The following is a 24,555-nucleotide window of genomic DNA, read 5'->3' as shown; positions in this document are numbered from 1 at the left end:
AAAAAAAAAAAAAAGACTGAGTCTATGAAGACCAGACTAACTTTGAACTCAGAGACCCAACTGCCTTTGCCTTCTGTGTACCGGAATTAAGGGCGTTCTCTACCCTATCCAGCGCCCCACCCCATCCCTTTTCCTCCCATCTTTTTATTTGTATGGGTATTTTGTCTGTATGTATGCCTGTGTATCACATGCAGGCCGAGCTCATGGAGGAAGGGGGAATCTCATCCCCAGGGCCGAAGTTACAGACACTCTAAGTTCCCTGGAAGCTGGGACTCAAAGCTGAGACCTCTGGAAGAATGGCCTGTGCTCTCCAGTGTGCAGCCATCTTTCCAGGCCTCCTCACTTATTTCTTGGATAGGTGTCTTGTAGCTTAGGTTAGCTTGCAATAGAGGATAACCTTGAGTTTCTGATCCTTTTGTCTCCACTCTCCCAGTGCTGGGATTACAGAAATGGGTACACCACCCTGGTGCTATGGAGTGAACCCAGGGGTTTATACATGCTAGGCAAGCACTCCCATCAACTGCATTCCCAGCTCCTAAATACATTTTCACTAGCCACATCCTTTGTAGTTGGTGGGTATCCACATTAATTTCCAATTTTTTACATTCATACATAATTCTTTTATTCATCCTATTTATTTTACATCCGGGTCGCCTCCTCCACCCAATTTCCCTTCCCAATCCCTCTCCCCCAATTTCCAATGTGACACTAAAATTAACTCATAATTCCCTGACTACAAAACGCAATTAAAAAATAATAATTTATTTTTATCTCACGTGCTTTCTTGTTTGGCCTGCATGTATGTGTGAAGGTGTCGAATCACCTGAAAGTGGAGTGATAGGCAGTTATGAGCTGCCGTGTGTAGGTGCTGGGAATTGAACCTGGGTCCTCTGGAAGAGCAGCCGGTGCGCCTAGCCGCTGAACCATCTCTCCCGCCGCCAAAACTGGGTTTTTAAAGACAAGACTCTCTAGGAACCCAGGCTGGCCTGGAACTCGGTATGTAGTCCAGGGTAACCGAACCTCTGACCCTCCTGACTCTACTTTCCAAGGCTGGGACTACAGGTGCGTGCCCCTCGGAGGTCCTTCAAACACTGATGGCGGGCGGTGGTGGCGCACGCCTTCAATCCCAGCACTCGGGAGGCAGAGGCAGGCGGGCCGCTGAGTTCGAGGGCAGCCAGAGCTGTTACACAGAGAAACCCTGTCCGGAAAAACCAAAACAACAAAACCCAATAAGCAAACAAAAAATACCAGCCAAACAAGCAAACACTGATTAGCGGCGTCAAGGAGGCTCAGAGACTAAATGCATTGCCACCGGAAGGCGTCCTCCGACGCGCACGCAGCACCACGCTCCCACCTCCCCGCACACACACGAATTAAACAAAAAAATCTTATTAATAACTTGAATCGGCGCATGCGAGTAGCAGCAATCATGACCGCCACTTTATCGATGACGCCGAGATTAGAAAATACCACCACGCGGGGCTCGGCCCTCGGCTCGCTCTAGAGCGCCCGGCTGGAACCGAAGACTCTCCGAGCGCCGCCCCACAGTGCCGCGCTAGCCCCCACCGCTGGCTTCCGGGTCTCGTTGGTGTCCATTTCCTGTTTCTTAACGGTGCATGATGGGACAAGTAGTCTACTCTCCCGGAGTCGGCCGCGAGCGTCGGGCCGACAGGGAACTCCATTTCCCGAGGTACCTAGCAGCGGGGGGGCTTAACCCAGAGGCGGGAGGCCGGTTCCGGTTGCATCAGCGTGGGCTCCAAGGCGAGATGAGGCTGTTCGTGAGCGAGGGCTCCCCGGGGAGCCTGCCAGTGCTGGCTGCGGCCGCGAGAGCCCGGGGCCAGGCGGAGCTGCTCATCAGCACCGTAGGCCCCGAAGGTAGTCGAGCGGCTACTGGTGGGCGGAGGGGAGGGGCGTTCATCTCGCAGGTGTCGGCCGGACTCCAGTGCCCGTCCCCCCGTCACTCTGTCCCCCTTTCTGTCCGTGATCCTTAAGTTACTTCCCTTAATTATCCTCACTGTGTTCTTCCCTGATCCTTAGCCTCGTTTTCCACGATCCTGCCTCACTCCGTTTCCTTCTTAACCTTCCCTCCCACCTATCATGCAACTCCCTCCAGCCCGACTCGTGATGACCTCCATCCAGCTACCGCTTTGTCGGTTTTTTCAGGGACCCCCTCCCTCCTCTTTTAGGACCTCAATACAGACATATGCACACCCGGTTTACCTCTTATTCCCAGCCGATTATTGGGGTGACTTTTTTTGAGAGTTCTCTTGTCAGATCCCCTCAGCTCTGTCAGTGCCGGTCTCCCACTGTGACCTCAGGTCGAAGCACTACTCTATGCATTACCTCCCCTGGGTCGTTCCCACCTGTTGTTTCCAGTTGGCGGTCTCAACACTTGCTGGCCTCTCTAGCATGTTCCAGGCCCACCCCCTTTTAGTGTGGCTGTCTTGGAAACCACAGATTGAAACTGTGCCACCCCCGCCCCCCCCAATGTAAAGTTGTCGAATAATGTCTTTTCTTAACCCTGTTTTCACTCATTTTCCTCTGTCTCAAGAGTGTGTGGTACCATTCCTGACCCGGCCTAAGGTCCCCGTCTTGCAGCTGAATAGTGGCAACTACCTCTTCTCTACTAGCGCGATCTGCCGGTCAGTATTGGTTCTTGGTGTGGGGAGGTGGTTGGATCATAGCTAGGCTTCACTGACTTTTTTTGTGACCTTATTTGCAAAAACACTGTTTCACTGAGGGTTCACACATGAACTACACAAAAGGAACCCATCGATTTTAACTTCTGTTCTCTCCCTCGGCAGGTATTTTTTTCTGTTATCTGGCTGGGAGCAAGATGACCTTACCAACCAGTGGCTGGAGTGGGAAGCCACAGAGCTGCAGGTGGGCCTCATGGGCCTGGGAGAACAGACTGCTCTTCCTCTGCATGAACATCCTGACCCATGTTCCCTGTGTTCTAGCCTGTGCTGTCAGCTGCCCTGCACTGTCTGGTGGTTCAAGGGAAGAGAGAGGAAGATGTGCTGGGCCCGCTTCGGAGGGCCCTGGCTCACATTGATCACAGCCTGAGTCGTCAGAACTGTCCTTTCCTGGCCGGGGTGAGTGTGGTTTGTTGAAGGCTTATGGTGTAGGACTTAGAGGGGAGATGGTATTCAGACCCCAACAACCAGTTATTAGCAGTGTAACATTGACATATCACTTAACTCTCTAATCCTTATTGTTTTCGAGATAGGGATTCTCTGCGTATCCCTGGCTGTCCTGAATGGAACTTGCTCTGTGGACCAGGCTGGCCTGGAACTCAGAGATCTGCCTGGCTCTGCCTCCCCAGAGCTGGGATTAAAGGCGTGTGCCACCACTAATCCTTGATTTTTTTTTTTTTTTATTCATTTGTGAAATGGAAGTAATAGTTTTTGCCTTATTTAGAGTTATTGTGAGGATTATGATAGAAAACGTACATTGTCTCACCTCGTACTAGGCACATAGAAAGTAAATACTGCATGTGGTACACGCACCTGTACTCCTCGCCCTTGGGAGGTAGAAGCAGGAGGATCAGAAGTTCAAAGTCATCCTTGGCTATACAGATTCAAAACCCACTAGAGCTATGTGAGACCTTATTTTTTTTTTAAAAGAAAGCAAGCCAGGGGTGGTGGCATGCACCTTTAATTCCAGCACTTTGGAGGAAGAGGCAGGCAGATCCCTTCAAGTACAAGGTCAGCCTGGTCTACATGTCCATGATTCAAAAAGAAAAAAAAGTACACATTTGCTGTCACCATTGGCAAATACATGAGTGCTTCAACTGTGTGCTTTTCTCTTTCTCCAACTAGGACACGGAATCTCTAGCTGACATTGTTTTGTGGGGAGCACTGTATCCATTACTGCAAGACCCAGCTTACCTCCCTGGTGAGAATTGTACACGTCACTTCATCCCCGGCCCCAGAAGTTTGGTACAGGGTTCTAGAACAATAGAACACTGAGTATTCACTTCAAGGTACTGTCTAACAGGGCACTATAGCAGAATATGAACAAAGAGCTGGGGAGTGTGCCTGGAGAAACCTTCAGAGGAGAGGAGGTCCACGCCTGCCTGCCCAGACTCGGTCCTCAAGTTTGTTCTTCTTTGCTTTGCTATGCCTACAGAGGAATTGGGTGCCCTACGAAGCTGGTTCCAGACGCTGAGTACCCAGGAGCCATGTCAGCGAGCCGCAGAAAGTGTTCTGAAACAGCAGGGTGTCCTGGCTCTGCGCCCCTACCTCCAAAAACAGCCCCAGCCCCGCCCTCCTGAGGGGAGGGCTGTCAGCAATGAGCCTGAGGTTTGGGAAGGGGGGGGCGGGGGGGCGGGGCACTCTCATACAGTCTTAGGGCCTGAGGTAGGAGGTGGTGAGGAGGCCGATGTTGACTGTGGCCACCTTCTTAGTAGTTAGAAAACAAGAGGTGACTTTCTCTACCCTGGGGGCCCCCTCATGTGGCAAGGGGTTCTGTTTATTCTTCTAGGAGGAGGAGCTGGCTACCCTGTCTGAGGAGGACATTGTCGTGGCTGTGACTGCTTGGGAAAAGGGTTTGGGAAGCCTGCCCCCACTTCAGCCCCAGCAGCATCCAGTGTGAGTACACAGCAAGAATGGGGTTTGCTTCATAACTGGAAATTGTTGCTGGGGAAACAGCAGGCACCCTCTTTGCTCATGGAATGCTGGTTCCGGTAGGGTAGAGAGGTGTCCCCAAAACTGCTGCAAGTTGTCTATTTATGAATTTTAATTAAGTCCCAGGAGAATAATAGGACACTGTGAGAGAAAAAAAATCATGAAACCAAAGACCTGTTTTTAAATACGTTTTTAGCCCAGTCTGGCCTCAGACTCACTGTGCTGAAATGACATTGAACTCTATTGTCTTGCCTCTACCCTGAGTGCGGGGACAGTGGAAGTGCACCACCACACCAAGCTAGGCCCTCTTCCTGGTTGAGGGCCCAGCGGGATGGCTTGGTGGGTAAAGCACTTTTTTTTTTTTTTTTTTTTTTTGGTTTTTCGAGACAGGGTTTCTCTGTGTAGTTTTGGTATCTGTCCTGGATCTCACTTGAACTCACAGAGATCCGCCTGCCTCTGCCTCCCGAGTGCTGGAATTAAAGACGTGTGCCACACTGCCCGGCGGTAAAGCATTTTCTGCACAAGCCTGGTGACCTGGGTTTGACTCCCAGAACCACATTAGGTAGAAGGAGAAAACGGACCATACACAGTTGTCCTCTGACCTCCATGTGTGCTGTGGCGCTCCAGCCCCACTCTAAAAGTAACCTTCAGATTTATCTATTTTATTCTATGTGTCCGGGTGTTTTGACTGTATGGACACCACATGCGTGCATGGTTCCTATGGAGGTCAGAAGAAGGTATCTGATATCCGGGATCTGGACTAAAGATGGTTATGAGCCACTGTGTGGGTGCTGGGAATCCAACCTAGGTCCTCTGAAAGAGCAGCACACACTCTTAACCCCTCACCTATTCCTCCACCCCCCCATCCCCTTCAAGACAAGGTTTAGCCTTGCCTGGCCTGGAACTCATTGTGTAGACCACACTGGTCTGGAACTCAGAGTTCTGTTTCTGCCTCCAAGTGGTAGGATTAAATATATATGCGACCATGTCTGCCAAAAGATAAACCTTTTTACATGTTTGTACTGGCTAACATGTTTAAATAACTAAACAGAGGAGGAGACGACCGGCATTGGCCTAACCTGTCATCCCAGCTACTTGGGAGGCTGAGGCAGGACCTTTCAAGCTCAAGACCAACTTGGGCAACTTAAGTAGACCTTGTCTGAAAAGGTGAAACCAGGCCAGGTGTGGTGTCATACGCAGATTAGCCCCAGCAGACAAGGGGACCGGGAGGTTAGGCCAGCCTTGGCTATGTAGTGACCCTGTGGTTAAAAAACCATCCACTGATCAAACAGGCCCCCGGCGAATGGTAGAGTTCTTGCTCAGCATGTGCGAGGCTCTAGGCTCGGTCTTCAGTACTGCACAAATAGACTTCATAAGGCAGTTTGGGTGTCTTACTTCTGTGTGTGTTGTGTGGGAGAGGGAGGACGTGGGCATGGTGCTTCCCTTGCTTTCCTCCAACCGCTGCTGTGTTCTGTGCCACTGTACTAACCCAGTCAACAGTTACATACCAAATCCCTTCTCTGAAGTCCTGCTTGCCAAAGTTTTGCCCAGGTCTGAAAATTTTAAATGGAAAAACTCAAGAAATATCCATCCACAAGTAGCCCTGGCGGTCCTGGAACTTGCTTTTTACCACAGAGATCCGCTTGCCGCTGCCTCCTCCTGAGTACTGGGATTAAAGGCGGGCACCACCACCACCTGGCCATCCATGAGTTTTAAATAACTTCTATTAGAGTATGTTGTTGGATCTGCTACAGTGTTATGTTTATTGACACTGTATATAAGCTGTGCTTAGTTTGCTATCAGAGGTGAGGGGTAAGAAGCTGGTAGCTGTAGGGTTTGGTACTGCCTGTGATATCAGATTGGAAGTAGTCCTAGGAATAAGGAGGACAACTGGATGATAGAACCCAGGGCACACTTGTCTGTGTCACAGTAGCTGGAACACCCATGAGAAGAGAAGTTTAAGGATGATGCAGAACCTCTACACAATCTGGTGCAGAGTGCTTAAGGACTTGGGTTGCAGCAAAGACGGCAAGGCCAGTTGTTAGGGAAAGGTCCGGCAGAAGATCTGTAACTTGACCTTCAACAGTTAATGGGATCCAGTTATGGGAAGGAAGGCCAAGCAATGGATGAGAGACGATTCCGTGGAGGGAGTCAGCTGTGCAGTGTCCTGGCCATAGATAGACCGCCTGATGGGTGTGCTGCCTTCGCTGGGAAGAGCAGTGAGGGACCAGCGGTCATAGGAGAAAGTGGATGCAAACTTGACAGGCGCTTTGGGGAAAGTGACAGGGAGGTGGGGGTGTGTGTGGGGGGTGTGTGCAGCTGAGCTGGGGCGGGGGGAAGGCAGTAAAAAGGGGTAATGAGTGACTTCCGTCGGCAGATTGAGTGGCTCTGGAGTTCTCTGGTTCTGGCCACTCTAGCTAGTCAGCTTGTCCCAGGAACCCCCAGCTCTACCTCTGTGGGGCTAACGAGCTGTAGTGGTGTCAGGTAATGAACAGGAGTCCTAGTAACAAAGCTAAGAAGAGGTCAGTACTGGGAAGCTTCTTGGGAACAGTGAACGATCGGCAGACACATCCTGGGAAGCTTCTTGGGAACAGTGAACGATCGCAGACACATCCTGGGAAGCTTCTTGGGAACAGTGAACGATCGCAGACACATCCTGGGAAGCTTCTTGGGAACAGTGAACGATCGCAGACACATCCTGGGAAGCTTCTTGGGAACAGTGAACGATCGCAGACACATCTGGGAAGTTTGAGCCTGAGAATGAGTTAAGACCATGAGAGTGAAAGGGAGGAAGCTGTTGGAATAGGGATGTGCAGCACACAAAGCGGTACGTCAGGCTTGCTGACCGGGCAGGGCCCTCACCAGCAGCTCCAGGACTACCGTCCTCTGGGAGGAAGGACTCCGATCTGAGGCACCTAGTCTGTCCGTACCCTGCACACTTCGGGTTTGTGATATTTGCATCTCTGCTGTGGACTAGTCTCTTTGTTCTTTTTAACCAGGTTGCCTGTGGCTGGGGAAAGGAATGTGCTCATCACAAGTGCCCTCCCTTACGTCAACAATGTCCCCCATCTTGGGAACATCATTGGCTGTGTGCTCAGTGCTGATGTCTTTGCAAGGTAGAGCCAGTTGCTGGAGGAGAGCTCTCCAGAGGGAGGAGGGGTCCCCCACATTGCTGTATCCTTCCAGGTACTCGCGCCTCCGCCAGTGGAATACCCTCTATCTGTGTGGGACAGATGAGTATGGCACCGCGACGGAGACCAAGGCTATGGAGGAGGGTCTGACCCCGCAGGAGATCTGTGACAAATACCACGCCATCCACGCCGACATCTACCGCTGGTTTAATATCTCCTTCGATACTTTTGGCCGCACCACCACGCCACAGCAGACCAAGTAGGTTCCCCACAGTGAGGCAGACACGGACTGGAAGCTGAGAGCAGGGCTAATGAGGAGGCGGAGGCAGGACCAGGGTGGCAGACCACGACCAAGCTGAGCTTGGGTTCTGACCACTGCCCTGGAATGTCCCCTGGGTGCTTTTCAGGCCTTGAGAAGGTCCCTTGTTTACAGAGCCCAAGCAGGGCCTGAAGGAACACCTGAGGGAGGGAGAGAGGACTTCCCTGCCTTCCGTCCCGTGCTTCCCTTCCTCTGGTTTCCTAGGGGTCTTCTTAAGACAGGGTCTTACTGTGACCCTAAGCGGGTCTTGAACTTGTGGCAATCCTCTTGCCTGAGATTGTAAATCTGAGGTTGGGGGGGATTATAGGAATTTGCTACCAAGCCCAACTTGGGAGTCTTGAAAACAAAAGCATCCCTGCCTGTTATCTCTATAGCACACAAGTCCATTCTTTCTCTGCCTGGAGAAGTCCTCACAGAAGCTGCAGACAGATGGACAGTTGATGGTGCTGAGTATGTCAGCCCTGAGCACAGACACGAAGGCTCAGCTGGTTATGGCCAGTCGCTTGTAATCACAGCATTTAGAGGGGGAGGGGGAGGACCAGCAGTTCAAAATGGCGGTCCGAGTTGGTCCCGTGCCACCTGCCTCAAAACCGAATGCAACCCAAACAAGAGAGCATGTCGATACGTAGATAGAGATCGCACAGCAGTTGGAGATCCCCAGAGCACCCTGGGCTCTGTGGGATAGGTGGCCTGCATCCTGGGAGGCCTGCTGCCTGATGAGTTTGGGTTCTGGCTAGAGCAGCAAAGATGGGGAAAGGGTCCACACTCCTGGCTCTTCTTCTCACCCTGCTCGCTGACCTGGCTAGAATCACCCAGGACATCTTCCAGAGGTTGCTGACGCGGGGGTTTGTGCTGCAAGACACTGTAGAGCAGCTGCGGTGTGAGCAGTGTGCGCGTTTCCTGGCTGACCGCTTCGTGGAGGGAGTGTGTCCCTTCTGTGGCTATGAAGAGGCCCGAGGTGACCAGTGTGACAAGTGTGGCAAGCTCATCAATGCCGTTGAACTCAAGGTAAGAGGAAGATCTCAGAGGACCCAAAGAAAACAACTGTTTATCCCTTCAGAATAGCAGGAAAAGGGCTCTGGTGGGCTCTGGTGGGCTCTGGTGGGCAGGCTCCATCTCACTGCACCCTTGGAGCCGTGGGCTCTGGTGGGCACATCAACTTTTTGTTTTTTGTTTTTTGGTTTTTTTTTTTGGTGGGGTTTTCGAGACAGGGTTTCTCTTTGTAGCTTTGGAGCCTGTCCTGGAACTCGCTCTGTAGACCAGGCTGGCCTCAAACTCACAGAGATCCACCTGCCTCTGCCTCCCAAGTGCTGGAATTAAAGGCGTGCGTCACTACCGCCCGGCCCACTCAAAATTTTTAGTTTTATTTGTTTATTTTGAATCGGCCTGGCTGGCATGGAACTTTCTCGTCATATATTAGGCTGCTCTGGAACTCTCAGAGATCCACCTGTTTCTGCCTCTCAAGAGCTGGGATTAAAACTGTGTGCCACCATGCCTGGCCAGGATTTTAATATTTAGTGCTCAAGATCCTATGCTAATCTCTAGTGGGCAGTTGCTCTGTGGTGAGCACCGTGCTGGGACACAGACGGGTTACTTTAGGGTTAGGCTCTCTGACCAGTGCTACTTTAGATGATTCTTTTTCTCTCTTCTTATGAGACAGGTTCTCTATGTAGCTCTGGCTGTTTTAGAACTCGTTATGTAGTCCAGGCTGGCCTCCAGAAATGTGCCTTTGGCTCCCAAGTGCTGGTATTACAGGCATGCGGCACCACACCTGACAGGTTATTCTTTTTTTCATAAATACTGCTGACTTCTAGTTGTTGGTTTACTTATTATTCAGTTATTTAACAAATGTTTTTGAGTCCTTTTAATGGGCCAATTCTAGACTGGAAATGAGGGAATGGACCAGACAGGCTTTTATCTCACATGGGGACATTGAGGCAGTTTAGATATTTATTAGTCTAGTTGAGTGGGAAGCTGCTGTAAAACTGATGGGATGGATGAAAGAGGAGTGAGGAGGAGGTGCTGGAGGCTAGACTACAAGAAGATGATGTTAAACCAGTTATAGTAGGCGACTAGTACAAAGAAATGGAGAGAAGGATAGCTTTGGAGTGGGTGTTAGAAAGCAAGTGCCGGATAATCAAATAAAGGATCGCTTGTGTTGGAGATATCGTTCAGAGGTGCAATACTTGGCTAATATGAGTGAGATCCTGGTTTTAGGGGGCTTGGGTAGACGGTAGTGCCATCTGTGACCATAGGTAAGATTAAGAGAACAAGGCTTGGAGCTGAATGCAGCAGTACTGTTTGCTTTTGCTATGCTTAGGTGCCTACAGGTGTCTTAAAAAGCAGTTGGGAAGAGATGTCTTATCTTGAGAACCACAGGTTAGGGTTGGCAGGATGGCTGAGCAGGTAAAAGCGTTTGCTGCCAAGCCTGGCAACCCGGAACCCTATATGGTGGGAGGGAGAACAGAAAAGTTGTCCTCTGATCTCCACATGCTCACACTCACACACCAGATAAATACATCAAAATAGATCAGATTAGCTTCTCCTGCTAATTCCCTGTGCTGCCATTTCTCAGTGTCTGTGTAGTCATTTTATACTACAGAATTATTTCTGGCCATTTGGCTTTATAAAGGCCCATGCTTGTGTCCCAGGCACACCACCTTTCCCTTACTGGTTGTAACCTCAAGGAGAGGGGCTGTGTGTCTTTTCCTTTTTCTTTACATAGCTGAGTAGCTAACCTGTGCTAAGAATGCTCCTCCTATTATGGAGTGAACAGTGCAGTGCTCTGTAGGTAACCTGTGCTAAGAAGGCTCATTTCTACTTGGGAGTGAGAACCCAGACCAGAGTCGCGGGAACAAACGTTGCTACAGTGTGTGGACACAGTCTCTGTGTTGCAAGGAGGTCACATACTGGGGGTGGGGGGGTGGGCTCATTGTGAGCTGTGATGCTAATCTAGAGGGAGGCTGAATGGCCCGACCCTCCATGCCTGCAGCTTGCCTGCCCAGTTTCCCCTCACCTCGGCTCCGATCCTCCTGCTCCCACCAGGACTACACCCTCTCCGGAATTTCTCTTTACAGAAACCTCAATGCAAAGTCTGCCGGTCCCGCCCTGTGGTGAGGTCCTCTCAACACCTGTTCCTGGACTTACCTAAGGTGAGTTAGTCTCCCTCAGTCTGCTTTTCCAGAGTCTTCTTCAGCCCCCTCCCTCTGCCCCAGCCACACTGATGGCCAACCGCTCTCAAGTGGGTTTTGTTTCTTTTAATGTTCAGGTATGCGCCACCACGCCCAGCTTTTTATTTTAGTTTTTTTGTTTCTGTTTTGTGTGTCTGTGTGCTTCTGTGTATGTGTGTAACCGAAGAAGGTATCAGATCTTCTGGAGCTGGAGTTATAGGTAGTTGTGAATCACCCAGTGTGGGTGCTGGGAACTGAACTTGGGGTCCTCTGAAGAGTATTTTCATTTCTAGTAAACCTTTTTATACAGCTGGGGAACAAAGCTTATGGTGGAGCTCTTGCCTAGTCTGTTCAGGTCACTGTGTTCAGGTCACTGGTGTTGGGGTAAAGGAGACATGGCTGAGTGTGGTGACAGCCTGTGGTTGGTCCCAGCACCCTCCACTAAAGAGGCTGAGGTGGGAGATCTGGAGAGTCAGGGATTTCAAGCTGCCTCGGTATTTCAGAAAATAATAAAATAACAAACACATTATTGTGATCTAACAGATTAAAGGGTAGTGTGTTTCAGGGTTCAGTGCTAGGCCCACTTCCTAGACTGTTTTCCCGCAGGGCGCCATTATAGATCAGGCGGGGCTTAGACTCACTATTCAGCTAAAGATGATTGTGAACTCCTGATCCTTCTCCCTCTGCCTTCTAAGTACTGCATTACAGACAGACATATCACCATCTCCAGCTGTTTCCTCTGCTATTCATTTTCCAAATTAAAAAAAAAAAAACACTTTATTTTTCATTTTTTTTTTTTTTTTCAAGACAGGGTCTCACTATGTAGCTACATGAAAGTTGTGCACCACTACACCCAGCTCATAGTTCAAATTTTTGGAAACATTATTAAGTATACAGGATTCTGTCTGCACATATCCCTGCATGCCAGAAGAGGGCACCAGATCTCATTACAGATGGTTGTGAGCCACCATGTGGGTGCTGGGAATTGAACTCAGGACCTCTGGGAGAGCAGCCAGTGCTCTTAACCTCTGAGCTATCTCTCCAGCCCCCATATTCTTAATTTTTTTTTTTTCCAGAGCTGAGGACTGAACCCAGGGCCTTAAATTTTTAATTCCAATAATACTTTTTAAAAAAATTTTTATTTTAAAAGGAAAGCTTTTTATTTTATTTATGTGGGTGTTTGCGTGTGTGCCTGTGCACCACGTGTGTGGTGCCCTTGGAGCAGTGGTTCTCAGTCTGTGTGCTGTCAGCCTTTGAGGGGGCCGATGGACCAGTTTATAGCCGTGGCTGAGCCCTCTGTCATGTCCTGCACACCAGATGTTTACATTACAATTCATACAGTTATGAAGTAGCAACAAAAGAACCTTAGGGTTGGGGCCACCACACAGGAGGAACTGTAGTAATGGGTCGCAGCATCAGGAAGGTTGAGGACCACTGTCCCAGAGGAACTGCATTGGAACTAGAGTTACAGGTGGTTGTGAGCTGCCATGTGGGTTCTGGGGACCAACCAAACCCAGGTCCTCTGTAAAAACAGTAAGTGCTCTAACCACCGAGCCATCCCTCCGTCCCCCAGCCTCATTTTCTTGATGGTCTTGTAATACTTCATTCTGTGCGCACACTTCAAGCACCTTAGTTAGTCATCTACACTGTGGGGTTCATTTTCTTTAACATTTCATCATCCCCTCCCTTCCCACCCTCCAACTGTCCATGGCTTTTTCTTTGTTGTTTTTTCTGGTTTTTTTGTTTTGTTTTTTTTTTGGTTTTTTGAGATAGGATTTCTCTGTGTAGCTTTGGTGCCTGTCCTGGAACTCACTCTGTAGTCCAGGCTGGCCCTGAACTCACAGAGACCCGCCTGCCTCTGCCTCCCGAGTGCTGGGATTAAAGGCATGTGCCACTACCACCACCTGGCCTTTTCTTTGTTTTTGATACATAAAATATATACATTTCATTACATAAATGTACAACCTGTTGAGTCCACTTAGTGTTGCTTGTATGTATATGATTTCAGCACGACTATTTTTAAAGACTGAGTCTTTCTGGACCTTACATATTTGTAATCCCAACAGTAGAAAACAGTAGGAGGGTCAGGATTTCAAGTCCATCTTCACCTGTATAGTTTGAAACTACATCAGTGAGGTCCTGTCTTGAAAAAAACATAAAACAGTGTTTAGAGAGCTGGCTCACTGGGTAAAGACACCTGCCACATATCCATGACACCCCCTCGCCCTCACACACATGTATGAAATAAAAATGCTGGGCCTTGCTGGGCATGACGGTATACACCTATACCATCACTTGGCAGGCAGAGGCAGGAGGATTAAGAGTTTGTGGCCAGTCTGGAGTACAGAGTGAGTTCAAGACCAGCCTGCTATAAATAATAAGACTTTGTCTCAAAAAATGCAAGGGAGCCGGGCGGTGGTGGTGCACGCCTTTAATCCCAGCACTCAGGAGGCAGAACCAGGTGGATCTCTGTGAGTTTGAGGCCAGCCTGGGCTACAGAGTGAGATCCAGGAAAGGCACAAAGCTACACAGAGAAACCCTGTCTCGAAAAACCAAAAAAAAACCCCCCCAAAAAAAAAAAAAAATGCAAGGGCTTGGTGCTGGAGAGAGGGCCAGCATCTCTGTGGTAGTTCACTCACCTCTAACTCCAGTCCCGGAGTTCTGTTAAGGTTCTGTTGTGGCTTTTCTAGGCACTGTGCACTACATTCAAGCAAAACACCCATATTCATAGAAAAATAACCTAAAAAAAGGAAGTCCACTAAAAAAGTCTTGAAATAAATCTACTCAGCATAGAGTATGTGCCTAATGTTCACAAGTTCCTGACTAACTCCGTTGTCTCATCTTGGCTGCCTAAGTAGGCAGAATTATCAAAGTACATGCCTCAATACTCGGTTTAGAGAATTATCAAAGTATGTGCCGCCATACTCAGTTTAGAGAATTATCAAACTACATGCCTCCATATTCAGTTTAGTTTCCATGTATTCTTGCTTTCACAGACAATATTTATGTGTCCATCTTAGTAATCTTTTTGTTGAGTAAGTTTGTTAATCATTTCCTAGATGTCCCTGGTCATGAATCTTCATTTTAGTTAAGTATTTATTACCAATCACAACATTTGTACTCGCTCACTTGGTGCCAGCCCTTTGAGATGGTCCTGTGTCATCTCCATTTCTCTCGTCTTAGCTGGAAAAGCGGCTGGAGGACTGGCTGGGGAAGACATTGCCTGGCAGTGACTGGACACCCAATGCTCGGTTCATTATTCGCTCTTGGCTTCGAGATGGCCTCAAGCCACGATGCATAACCAGAGACCTCAAATGGGGAACCCCGGTGCCTTTGGAAGGCTTTGAGGACAAGGTAGATACCTTTCTCCTTTGCTCATGGTTTAAGTGCTCAGTCAGGACTGAGTTTATGGGCTGGCAGGTTAAAAAGCTGATGATGGTTCCTCTCAGCTTGAGACTTGGGGCTTCATTCCTGTTTCCTTCCTCCAGGTATTCTATGTCTGGTTTGATGCCACTATTGGCTACCTGTCCATCACAGCCAACTATACAGACCAGTGGGAGAGATGGTGGAAGAATCCAGAACAGGTAAGCAGCCTCAACCCCTCTGTGGGGACAGGCTATGTAAGAGGTGTTAGAGTTAGAAAGTCTCAGGCTGTCTCTTCAATGCATTCTCCTAGGTGGACCTTTACCAGTTCATGGCCAAAGACAATGTTCCCTTCCATGGCCTGGTCTTTCCCTGTTCAGCCCTAGGAGCTGAGGACAACTATACCTTAGTCAAGCACCTCATTGCGACAGGTGGGTGTCTGGCAAAGCACGGGGGGGGGGGGGGGGGGGGGGGGGGGGTTGGTTGGTTGGGTTGTTCCAAGCCTGAGACAATACTTGGAAGAGCCCAGCGAGGGGCTAGGTTTTAGGTTTGAATTTGAGATGAAATAGGAATAATTAAAGCATGAGAATTCCATCCAAAAGAGGGAAAACAAGAACTTGAAAGCAAAAATCTAAAGCTAAAACTATTATAAGCAAAGAGAAAAAAAGGCCAGAATGGAAGCATGGAACTCTGTGACCTGTGTAAATTATTCAAGGAAAGGTGTTTTTGGACATTCACCATTGAGAGAAAGGGAAAGAGGCAGTGCGTGAGGGGGGGAAGGTTGTGATTTGAATCCTTCTCTTTTGTCCAGAGTACCTGAATTATGAGGATGGGAAGTTCTCTAAGAGCCGGGGGGTAGGAGTGTTCGGAGACATGGCCCAGGATACAGGGATCCCTGCTGACATCTGGCGCTTTTATCTGCTGTACATTCGGCCTGAGGGTCAGGACAGTGCCTTCTCCTGGACAGACATGATGATTAAAAACAATTCTGAGCTGCTTAACAACCTGGGCAACTTCATCAACAGGTAGGAAGGAATTGGTGGAGAGGTTCACACCAATATGGAGAGAACTGCTAAGTGGGATAGAAAAGGAAATGGGGAGCCGGGCAGTGGTGGCACACACCTGTAATCCCAGCACTCGGGAGGCAGAGCCAGGCAGATCTCTGTGAGTTTGAGGCCAGCCTGGTCTACAGAGCGATATCCAGGACAGGCTCCAAAACTACACAGAGAAACCCTGTCTTGAAAAGCAAACAAACAAAAAAGAAAGAAAGGGAAACGGGAAAGTTGTTCCTGTGGATTGGGGCTGGCTGCCATGCCAGCACACACCAAACTGTCCTTTTGAGACAAACTAGCAATTAGACAGGTGGTTGGGCAGAGGTGGTCACGGAGCAGACCTTTGTGTGTTCTGTTGTGTTTGTCTAGAAAATTCAAAGCTCTGAGTTTCATCCTCAACCCACAGACATGCCCTCCCTCCATGGCTTAAGACTCTTCAGTGTTCTGGACCTTTAACTCGCCCATCACCACATTTAGTAGCCTTCTTTATTTGTTAGTTTATAACACACTTCACCTTGGCAATTCTGAATATTTACTTCTAAAAATACATACTTTCTTAACTCATTTCTTTATTTACAGAGTCACATTCTTTGGGGAGAATGTAGATTTAAGATTTATTCTAGTTTGAGGGGCCGGGAATTCTCAGGCTTGCACAGGAATGCCACAAGAATGTTTTTTTGTGTGGGGGGGGTTGTTTTTGTTTCTGTTTTTTTTTTTTTATTTGAGATAGGGTTTCTCTGTGTAGCTTTGGTGCCTGTATTATTGGATCTTGCTCTGTAGACCAGGCTGGTCTTGAACTCAGAGATCCTCCTGGCTCTGCCTCCCAGTGCTGGGATTAAAGGAGTGCGCCACCACCGCCCAGCTACAAGAAAGTTGTGTTTTGGTTTTTACACTTGTTTACTGTGTGTGAGGGGTGTAGTTGACACACTGCAGTGAACACCACGTACAACCTCTTGAGACAGTTCTACCTTCCACATGTGGATTCCGGGAATTGAACTCAGGTCACTGGGCTTGGTGGCAACCTTTATCTGCTGAGCCTTCTGGCTGGCCTGAGCATGAAAAGTTATGGAAGCAGGATGAAATTTCTCTAAGGAAACTGGACAATAACTTTGTCTCCCCCTCCCCCCCCCCCCCCCAAGAGCTGGCATGTTTGTGTCAAAGTTTTTTGGGGGCTGTGTGCCTGAGATGGCACTTGCCCAGGAGGACAGACGCCTGCTGGCCCATATCTCCTGGGAACTCCAGCACTACCACCAGCTGCTCGAGAAGGTCCGGTAAGTGACTTCCGGCACAGTCCTGGCGGCAGTGCGCTGCTGTGGTGACAGACCGTCATGGCGGCCCTGCACTGCTGTGGTGACAGTCCCCTGTGCTCTGCCTCCTCCCTTCCCAGGATCCGGGATGCCTTGCGCAGTATCCTTACCATATCTCGACATGGCAACCAGTACATCCAAGTTAACGAGCCCTGGAAACGGATTAAAGGAAGTGAGGTGGACAGGTGTGTTCAGGAGCTGGGGCTGGCTGTGGAGTTGAGTGACAAGCTGTCCTCTTGGTGGCCTGACCTCTCTCTTTCCTCAGGCAGCGGGCAGGCACGGTGACAGGCGTGGCGGTGAACATAGCTGCCCTGCTGTCCGTCATGCTCCAGCCTTACATGCCTACAGTTAGCGCCACCATCCAGACCCAGCTGCAGCTTCCACTTCCTGCCTGCCACGTCCTCGTCACCAGCTTCATTTGTACCTTACCAGCAGGTCACCGGATTGGCACAGTAGGTCTCGTTGATGCTGGCGGAGCTGGCCAACTAAAACTTGTTTTTACAGTGCTGCCTTTGGAGTGAGGCCAGAGGTCTCAACATCTCTGGCTTTGAGATACGGGGCACTACAGCTGTTCTCACAATCCCTCTTTTTGGGGGGGGGCGCTTCTGAGACAGGGTTTCTCTGTGTAGCCCTGGCTGTCCTGATTCTCACTCTGTAGTCCAGGCTGGCCTCGAACTCACAGAGATCTGCCTGCCTCTGCCTCCTGAGTGCTGGGATCAAAGGCTTGCGCCACGGCCCAGCATGCACTTGGGCTTCTTATAAAAGGTTCTTGGTATTGGATCGTGAATACAGCACTATCTATATATCCTTATTGCTGTTCATGCGAGAAGCCAGTAAGTGGGCAGTCTAGAAACGGTTGAAGGTGACCACAACAACCTGATCTTGATGTTCAGAGCCATTTTCTCTGACACTGGATGACGAATGTATACACAACCCTTTTTGTCTCCATTTTCTTTCCACTCCACCCTGTGACCTCTTCTGACGCTCTCGGGCATTTGCTCGGTGCCACACTCCCGGTTCTTGTAAAGCAGCTGGCATCTCTAAGTGTCTCTGGTGTGGTAGAGGTTATCAGTGATTAATTCTGATATCTTTCCCCAGGTCAGTCCTTTGTTCCAAAAACTGGAAAATGACCAGATTGAAAATCTGAGGCAACGTTTTGGAGGGGGGCAGGTGAGCAAACAAGACTGTGTACCCCCTTGGTGAGCATAGCGGTGCCACCTTAATTCCTCACTGTCCCCCACCTTGGGCCTCGCTGCTCCTCCTCACTTAAGTCTTTCTTTCCTGTCTTAGCTAGAAGAGTCCTTGGAGTTAAAGGTAACCATTTCCTCTGAGCTGTTATGTCAACCGGCCACCAGAGGGATTTATGGCAGCAAGGAATAAATGTACTGCTCTTTTCCAGGCTAAAGGATCCCCCAAGCCAGCAGCTGTGGAGGTGGTCACAACAGCTGGGCCACCGCAGATACAGATGTTGATGGAGGAAGTGACCAAGCAGGTGTGAAGCTGGTGGCCTGTGGGGCCTGCAGGTGTGGACCCTGCACAGCTTCTCCTGCCTCACTGTGGCCCCTCACTTCCATCTCTCTCTTAGGGCAACATAGTCCGAGAGCTGAAAGCACAGAAGGCGGACAAGAACCAGGTTGCCGCAGAGGTGACCAAACTCTTGGATCTAAAGAAACAGTTGGCTTTGGCTGAGGGGAGACCCATTGAAACCCCTAAAGGCAAGAAGAAAAAGTGAGAGGGTGTTCACAGAAAGTCATTTTATTGGGTACGGACAATAATAAAGAATGTCCACGATCTATGTATATATATACACACAGCTGAGACCCTTGGTTCTCCCCACTCAGCATGCAGTTGAGGGTCCATCCTCAGCCTTGGTGATGGTGTTTGATATGCTCCAGGAGAGGCAGGAGGTGACTCCGGCTGGGGAAGGATGGTCCCACTTGTTCATGCGTGGTGCAGATTCACCATGCGGTCGATGAGAGCCCGGCGAGTGGCCTCCACCTCCCTGGTCAGGCGCTCGATCTCCTGCTTGAGCCGTTGGTTCTCCTCAGCCAGCTGCACCACTTTCCTCTCATTCTCCTGCTCCTTCTCCTTCGTGCGCTGCTTCCCAGCCCGGGCTGCACACTGACCACTCCGTTTCCGTTTCCTAGACTTCCCTTCCTCCTCCTCCTCCTCCTCCTGAGCCAGAGAGCTCTGACTGGAGTCTGGAGAGCGAGGGCTCTGGGAGGTGCTTGTGACCTCTGCTGGCCCTGGCTCCTCAGTCAGCCACGCTAGGGACGCGGGGTCAAGGGTGGTGAGGGCTTTTGATCCTTCCTTTGAGGAAGTGAAGAAAGGGAGACGGGTATTAGTTGAGGAGAGGCATACGTACTCCCCAGTTTTGTGGGGTTTATTTTATTTTTGCTTGTCTTTGAAACAGGCTGGACTCAAACTCGCTAAGCTCAGGCCGGCCATGAAGTAAGCCTCTTGCCTACTGGCGGCGAGTGCTAGGATTGCCAGTGTGCACCACCACACCTGCTTGCCCATTTGAGACTGGCATTCTCTCTCACTCACCTCCTCATTCCCAGGGGATGAAATATAGAGACCCCCATTGTCATCTGAGGACAGCACCTCCTGCAGATCCTCATACCAGGCTTCCAGCTCCCAGCTGGACACGGCCTCCAAGGTGAAAGGCAGGGACTCAGCTGCCATGTTGGTGGTTGGACTGGGTTCTAGAGAAGAGCATACAGGGTAAAGGTTCCAAGGGTCACGGCTGGTGAACCGGTCTCATGCCTATTTTAACACATAGGTTTTAAAATGTGCTGGTCCTGCAGGTTAGGTAGGGACGTGGGCTATCTATCTTTGAAAGCCACATTGGCAGGGGTGGGGAGTGGAAAACCATCACCTACATGTTGTTCTCTGACCTCCACATGCACACACAATAAATGAATGTGGGGCCAGGGAGACAGCTGAATGACTACAACTGTCACCAGCCAAGCCAACAATCAGGGTTTGATTTCTCTTAGTCACCTAGTAAAGGGGAGAACTGGCCCCCCAAAATGGTCTAGACCTTCACGTGCACACCATGGCCAGCACCCCCACAACACAAAAATAAATGTAATTAAAACAAAACAAAACAAAACAACTAAACCCTCCAGGCAGTGGTACTTAATCCCAGAACTCAGGAGGCAAAGGCAACAGGATCTCTGAGTTCGAAGCCAGCCTAGTCTACAGTGAATTCTAGGATAGCCAGGGCTACACAAAGAAACCCTGTCTTGAAAAACCAAAATAATAACCCGTAAAATCAATAAATGTAAACAAAATATTATTTAGTAACCTTTTCGTTTCTATAAAACAAGTTTTATGTGTATGCATATGCTCACGAGTGCAGCAGTGTCTGGGGGTGCAGAGGCATTGGGTCTCCTGGAGCTGATGTTCAGCAGTTGTGAACCACCTGATGGGGACACTGGAACCCCAGTTCAGGGCCACCTGAAAGCAGCAAGTGTGCTCGACTGATGAGTTTCCATCCAGCCTCTTGTTTTCCATTTTCTGTTTGTTTTGTCTTCTCATTAGTTTTTGTTGTTCTGGGAACTGAACCAGAACCTTGTATATATGCTAATCGAGCATATTACCAGGACTAAAGAAAATAGGCAATACACCTTTTTGTATGATTTTGGGGGTCAATCAAACCTAGTGCCTTACACCCCAGTCCAGCTGGAACACACATCCTTTTTTCAAAAATGTATTTATTTTATTGTTTGTGTATGTGTGTGTGAGTATCTGTATGTAACATCTATGTGCTGTGTGTGTGCCTGGTGCACATGGAGGCCAGAGAGGGAATGGGTTCCCCGAGAACTAGAGTCATAGATAGTCTTAAGCTGCCATGTGGGTGCTGGGAATTGAACCCGGGTCCTCTGCAAGAGCAGCCAGTGCTCTTTACCACTGAGCATCTCTCCAACTCCTAAGAACACACTTTCTATTGAGAGGGTCTTACTATAGATAGCTGAGGCTAGCCTTGAACTTCATGATCCTCTTGTCTCTGCCTGTCAAGTTCTGGGATTTACAGGTAGGCATTATGCTTGGCTGTGCATTTATATTCTTACGGGATTATAGTAAAAGTCTTCAACTCACTTGGGAACACCACTGGTAAATTCCAGGGGCAATTACCAAGCCATTTGTGTTCCTTTCTCTTGGGTGGGAAGCTTGGACCAAAAGTCCTGGGGGTTTGTCTGACCTTGTGGACTGTGAATCGGAAAGACAGACCTCTTGCCATTGTTGAGGCTGGTGTGAGGGCCAGCTTTCAGTTGGGACGTGCTCTAAAAATAACGTTGTGGGGTCAGAGAACAAGCAAGAGCTTGTTCAGATCAAAGCCTCTTCTACACTGTCCAGCAAAGCAGCCCCAAGAAGCACCGGGAGTTGACTTGGACAAGGGCTGGGTAAGTTTACCTGCTTTCAGGTGTGGTGATGTATGAAGATACACTTCCTTCTGGAACACTGTGGAGGATAAAGATAAATGTTTACTGTTTGAAAGGGAAAGAAACAGGTTCTTTACCCCCAGCCTCCCACCCTTGAGGCCTCCTCTCTGTGTAGTTGGCTGTCCAGGGTGTAGTTTTTGTAACACACGCGCACACGCACACACACTCCTGAAGCCAATTCCAAGGATAGAGAGGCAAGCTTGATTTTATTTTTAGTTGCTGACATTTGTAGTCCTGATTACATAATAGCAAAGTTCTAGCCAACTGAGCTTTCTCTACATTCCAGATAGACCTCAAATCTGCCAGAGTGAGGGCTAACCTACAGGGAAGAGAAATACAGCAGCACTTGCTACAGTCCATTCTCATACTGGCAGCCTCCAGTCTAGACCTGTCCTGGGACCTCCAACTCTGCTGTCTACCCGCTATCTCCTGCATGTCCATTTAAAACAACCTCCTGCTGCCCTTTCCTCTCCAAGGTTGTATCATTCTCAGTGTAGCCTGGTTGTCTTCAGTATGCAGACCAGGCTGGCCTTGAACTCACAGAGATTTGATTGCCTCTGCCTCCTGAGTGCTGGCACGAACGGTGAGACACTATGCTTTAGTGACACTTGTCTTTTATTTTGTATTTCTGGGGTTGACCAGAGTCCTCTATATACTAGGCAGGCAGTCTGCTATTGAGCTACATCCCCAACCCTTTATTTGTGTAGTTACTTATTTTGAGTTAAGGTCTCAGAGATCTGCCGGCTGCCCCTGCCTCTCGGAATTAAACATGTGCCATGACACCGGGCCTTAGGTCACTCCTGCTCAGACCCCTCCAGTGGCTTCCTGTTTCATGGCTGTTAGACTCACATCCTGAGATTGGCTTGCAAGGTTCTACACGATCCACCATCCTCTCGTGTCCACGTCAGTCCAGCCCACTGTCCTGTTCTGCCCTTCTCCCCCTGCTCCTTCTGGAAAGGTCTTCCACTTTATCTGCATGGCTCACGCACCTGCCTTCTTTGGGACGTTCACTTAAAATCCCATAGGTGATTCCTGACACAAACCAAAGCTCTAGCCACAGTCCTGAGCATTCTAGTTCTCTGCATTTTCCCCCATGGCAGTTTTTTGCTTTCTGCAGAAATATAAGCTGTATTGAGAGCAACAGTTTTATCTTTTGCTCCTAATATACCCTGGGTCCTCAAATGCTTGGCAAAGTCGGTGCTTATTTCCCTCATAGAGAACGGAGGACTAAGCCCAGAGGCAGAGCCGGAGCGGCCTATCTCTGGGGACTGGAGATGCAATATTGCCCCGAGTGTTTCTCTGCAGGGCTGTCCTCTGGGGGAAACTCCCTTGGTCTTCCAGTGTGTGGGACCTGGCTTTCATCAGCAGTGCAGCCCCAGGCCAGAGGGTGCAGAGAGAGGCAAACAGTGGGCTAGCCTGATGCAATGGTTACAGAGATTAGTCGGGAGACAGGACTACGGGGCAGAGATCAGTCCTGGGAGAAGCACAGCACCCTGGAGACACCCCAAATAATTTCCCACAGTTACTGAGATCCAGGCTGCTCTCCTGTGCAGAGACCTCTGCGGGAAAGGGGGAGCCCATCTATGCCCCTCGCACCAGCAGCCCCACTCCAAAGGGCTGCAGACTTAGGGGTTCTCTTAAACTCAGGGCCAGCTACTGCAGTGGCCCTGCTGGCCCCTGAGGCGCTGGAGAGCTGGGGGTGAGGGCGCTGGTGGAGAAGAGGCGGAAACGGCCAGAGGCCCCTGCTTGGGGGTGTGTCCTGCTGCCCCGCCTTTCCCCGGACAGGCCCAAGAGGGCCGGCAGTTCTCCATCCAGACAAAGTTTCTCGAGGGCGACCTAACGGCACAGAGCACTCACCGACCCGAGACAGGGCAACGGCGATGCGGTCGCCCGAAGGAAGAGGGGCCTGTGGGCACCGCTCCCGAGTCAGGGCTCCCGCCCTCACCCCGCCCCGCTCGGTGCACAACTCCAGAGCAGTCGCCCCCACTTCACGGAGCAGCGATGCTGGCGGGGAAGCGAAGAAGGGAAGGGGTGGACGGGGTCGGTACTCGCCTCTCTCCTCAGGTTCCGGCTTTTATTTTGGCTCTGTCGCTGCCACCCGTTCATCTTCAACACGATAGGATCGACGTACCAGACTCAAGCTACTGACCTCCGGAGCGCCGAGCCAAGATCTTTTACGCGGGCCGTCCCCTCCTCTTGGGGAGGGGGGGGCGCGGCGGGCCCAGGAGCCTACCAATCAGAAAGCGGCACGCTGGCGCTGGCCCCGCCCCAGCCCTCACACCCGCCACTCAGGAGTCCCCCGCGGCCCCGCCCCCCTGGCGCCCTGGGGGCTGGAGTGACGGGACGTGGTCTCGGACCCGGAAGTGGCTTTGGGTCACGAGGCTGCGCGGAGGAGGTGAGTCATGCGCGCGCGCGCCCGCGCCCCCGCGCCCCCGCGCGCCGGGAGCCGAGTGTGTGGCCGGGGAGGGGAGGGGAGGGGAGGGGAGGGGGTGACGGGGGTGACGGGGGCGGGGATGATGCAATGTTTGGCAACCGGTGTCTGCGCGCGCACGCGCAGCGGCCCGGGGGGGGGGGGGAAGAGGGCGGAGCGCCAGCTCCCCCGGAGCCAACGGCCGCAACGGCTGTCCTTCCTGCACTGGGCCGCCCGCCCGCCCGTCCGCCCGCCCGGACCGCTCCCGGCCGCCGCCCCGGGCCCCTCCAGCTCCTCCTCCGTGAGGACCCCGCCCCGCCCGCCCGCGGCCCTCGGCCCGCCGGGACGCACATCTTCTCGGGCCCTCGGAGGAGGCTGTCACCGCTCCCGCCCTCGCCACGCCTCCCAGAGGCCGGCGTCCCTGCCAGCGCGCCCGCTCTTCTCGGCCGTTTCCCGGGGCGTTTGCTCCTGAGCCCTCCATGTGTAGGCCGGAGTTGAAGTTCTTTGTAGCGCGCGCCCCGCGCTGCCCGCCTCCTTCCCGCTCGCCCCACCCCTGCTCTCCGGGACCCACGCCACCCGTCTCCTCCTCCCGGGCGGCAGGTCCCCGACTCCCGGCGCGCAGCCGGCGCTGCGGCGCGGTCTGCCCCGGCCTGGGCTGTCGGGGCACACAGACGCTACCCTAGTTCATCCACTTGTCCATTAAAGCTCGAGAGGCCAAGGGGGGACA

General features: G+C 50.9%; 2 protein-coding genes across 3 annotated transcripts; one reads left to right on the top strand and one right to left on the bottom strand.

The window, feature by feature from the left end:
- The first annotated feature begins 1,709 nt into the window (after window positions 1-1,709).
- Mars1 (methionyl-tRNA synthetase 1) lies at window positions 1,710-18,775 on the top strand. Of its 2 annotated transcripts, XM_036169533.1 has the most exons (22): window positions 1,710-1,875; window positions 2,552-2,642; window positions 2,805-2,883; window positions 2,961-3,095; window positions 3,822-3,897; window positions 4,132-4,304; window positions 4,486-4,592; window positions 7,628-7,744; window positions 7,815-8,018; window positions 8,885-9,086; window positions 11,156-11,230; window positions 14,432-14,602; window positions 14,737-14,832; window positions 14,925-15,042; window positions 15,423-15,636; window positions 16,803-16,934; window positions 17,051-17,155; window positions 17,236-17,422; window positions 18,069-18,140; window positions 18,261-18,284; window positions 18,370-18,462; window positions 18,556-18,775. In XM_036169533.1, exons 1-22 carry the CDS (start codon window positions 1,767-1,769, stop codon window positions 18,700-18,702), a joined length of 2,727 nt encoding a protein of 908 aa, XP_036025426.1. In that variant the 5' UTR covers window positions 1,710-1,766; the 3' UTR covers window positions 18,703-18,775. The 2 variants fall into 2 exon arrangements, with proteins under 2 accessions (XP_036025426.1, XP_036025428.1); XM_036169535.1 differs by lacking the exon at window positions 18,261-18,284.
- On the bottom strand, window positions 18,710-21,433 carry Ddit3 (DNA damage inducible transcript 3). The gene is made up of 3 exons (XM_036169539.1): window positions 21,390-21,433; window positions 19,518-19,675; window positions 18,710-19,280 (listed from the first exon to the last, which is right to left on the bottom strand). Exons 2-3 carry the CDS (start codon window positions 19,653-19,655, stop codon window positions 18,912-18,914), a joined length of 507 nt encoding a protein of 168 aa, XP_036025432.1. The 5' UTR covers window positions 19,656-19,675; window positions 21,390-21,433; the 3' UTR covers window positions 18,710-18,911.
- Window positions 21,434-24,555: the final 3,122 nt, after the last annotated feature.

The sequence above is a fragment of the Onychomys torridus genome, chromosome 20 (genome assembly GCF_903995425.1).
Source record: "Onychomys torridus chromosome 20, mOncTor1.1, whole genome shotgun sequence".
Taxonomy (NCBI): Eukaryota; Metazoa; Chordata; class Mammalia; order Rodentia; family Cricetidae; genus Onychomys; species Onychomys torridus.
Note: the sequence above shows the minus strand (reverse complement) of the source record. Positions and strands in the feature narration are given on the sequence as shown.

Coding starts and splice junctions, on each gene's coding strand:
- Mars1 (XM_036169533.1), top strand. CDS start 1,767: ATGAGGCTGTTCGTGAGCGAGGGCTCCCCGGGGAGCCTGCCAGTGCTG. Junction 7,745..7,814: donor AGTGCTGATGTCTTTGCAAG/GTAGAGCCAGTT, acceptor GTATCCTTCCAG/GTACTCGCGCCTCCGCCAGT. Junction 16,935..17,050: donor CAGCTGCTCGAGAAGGTCCG/GTAAGTGACTTC, acceptor CTCCCTTCCCAG/GATCCGGGATGCCTTGCGCA.
- Ddit3 (XM_036169539.1), bottom strand. CDS start 19,655: ATGGCAGCTGAGTCCCTGCCTTTCACCTTGGAGGCCGTGTCCAGCTGG. Junction 19,281..19,517: donor CATCCCCTGGGAATGAGGAG/GTGAGTGAGAGA, acceptor ACTTCCTCAAAG/GAAGGATCAAAAGCCCTCAC.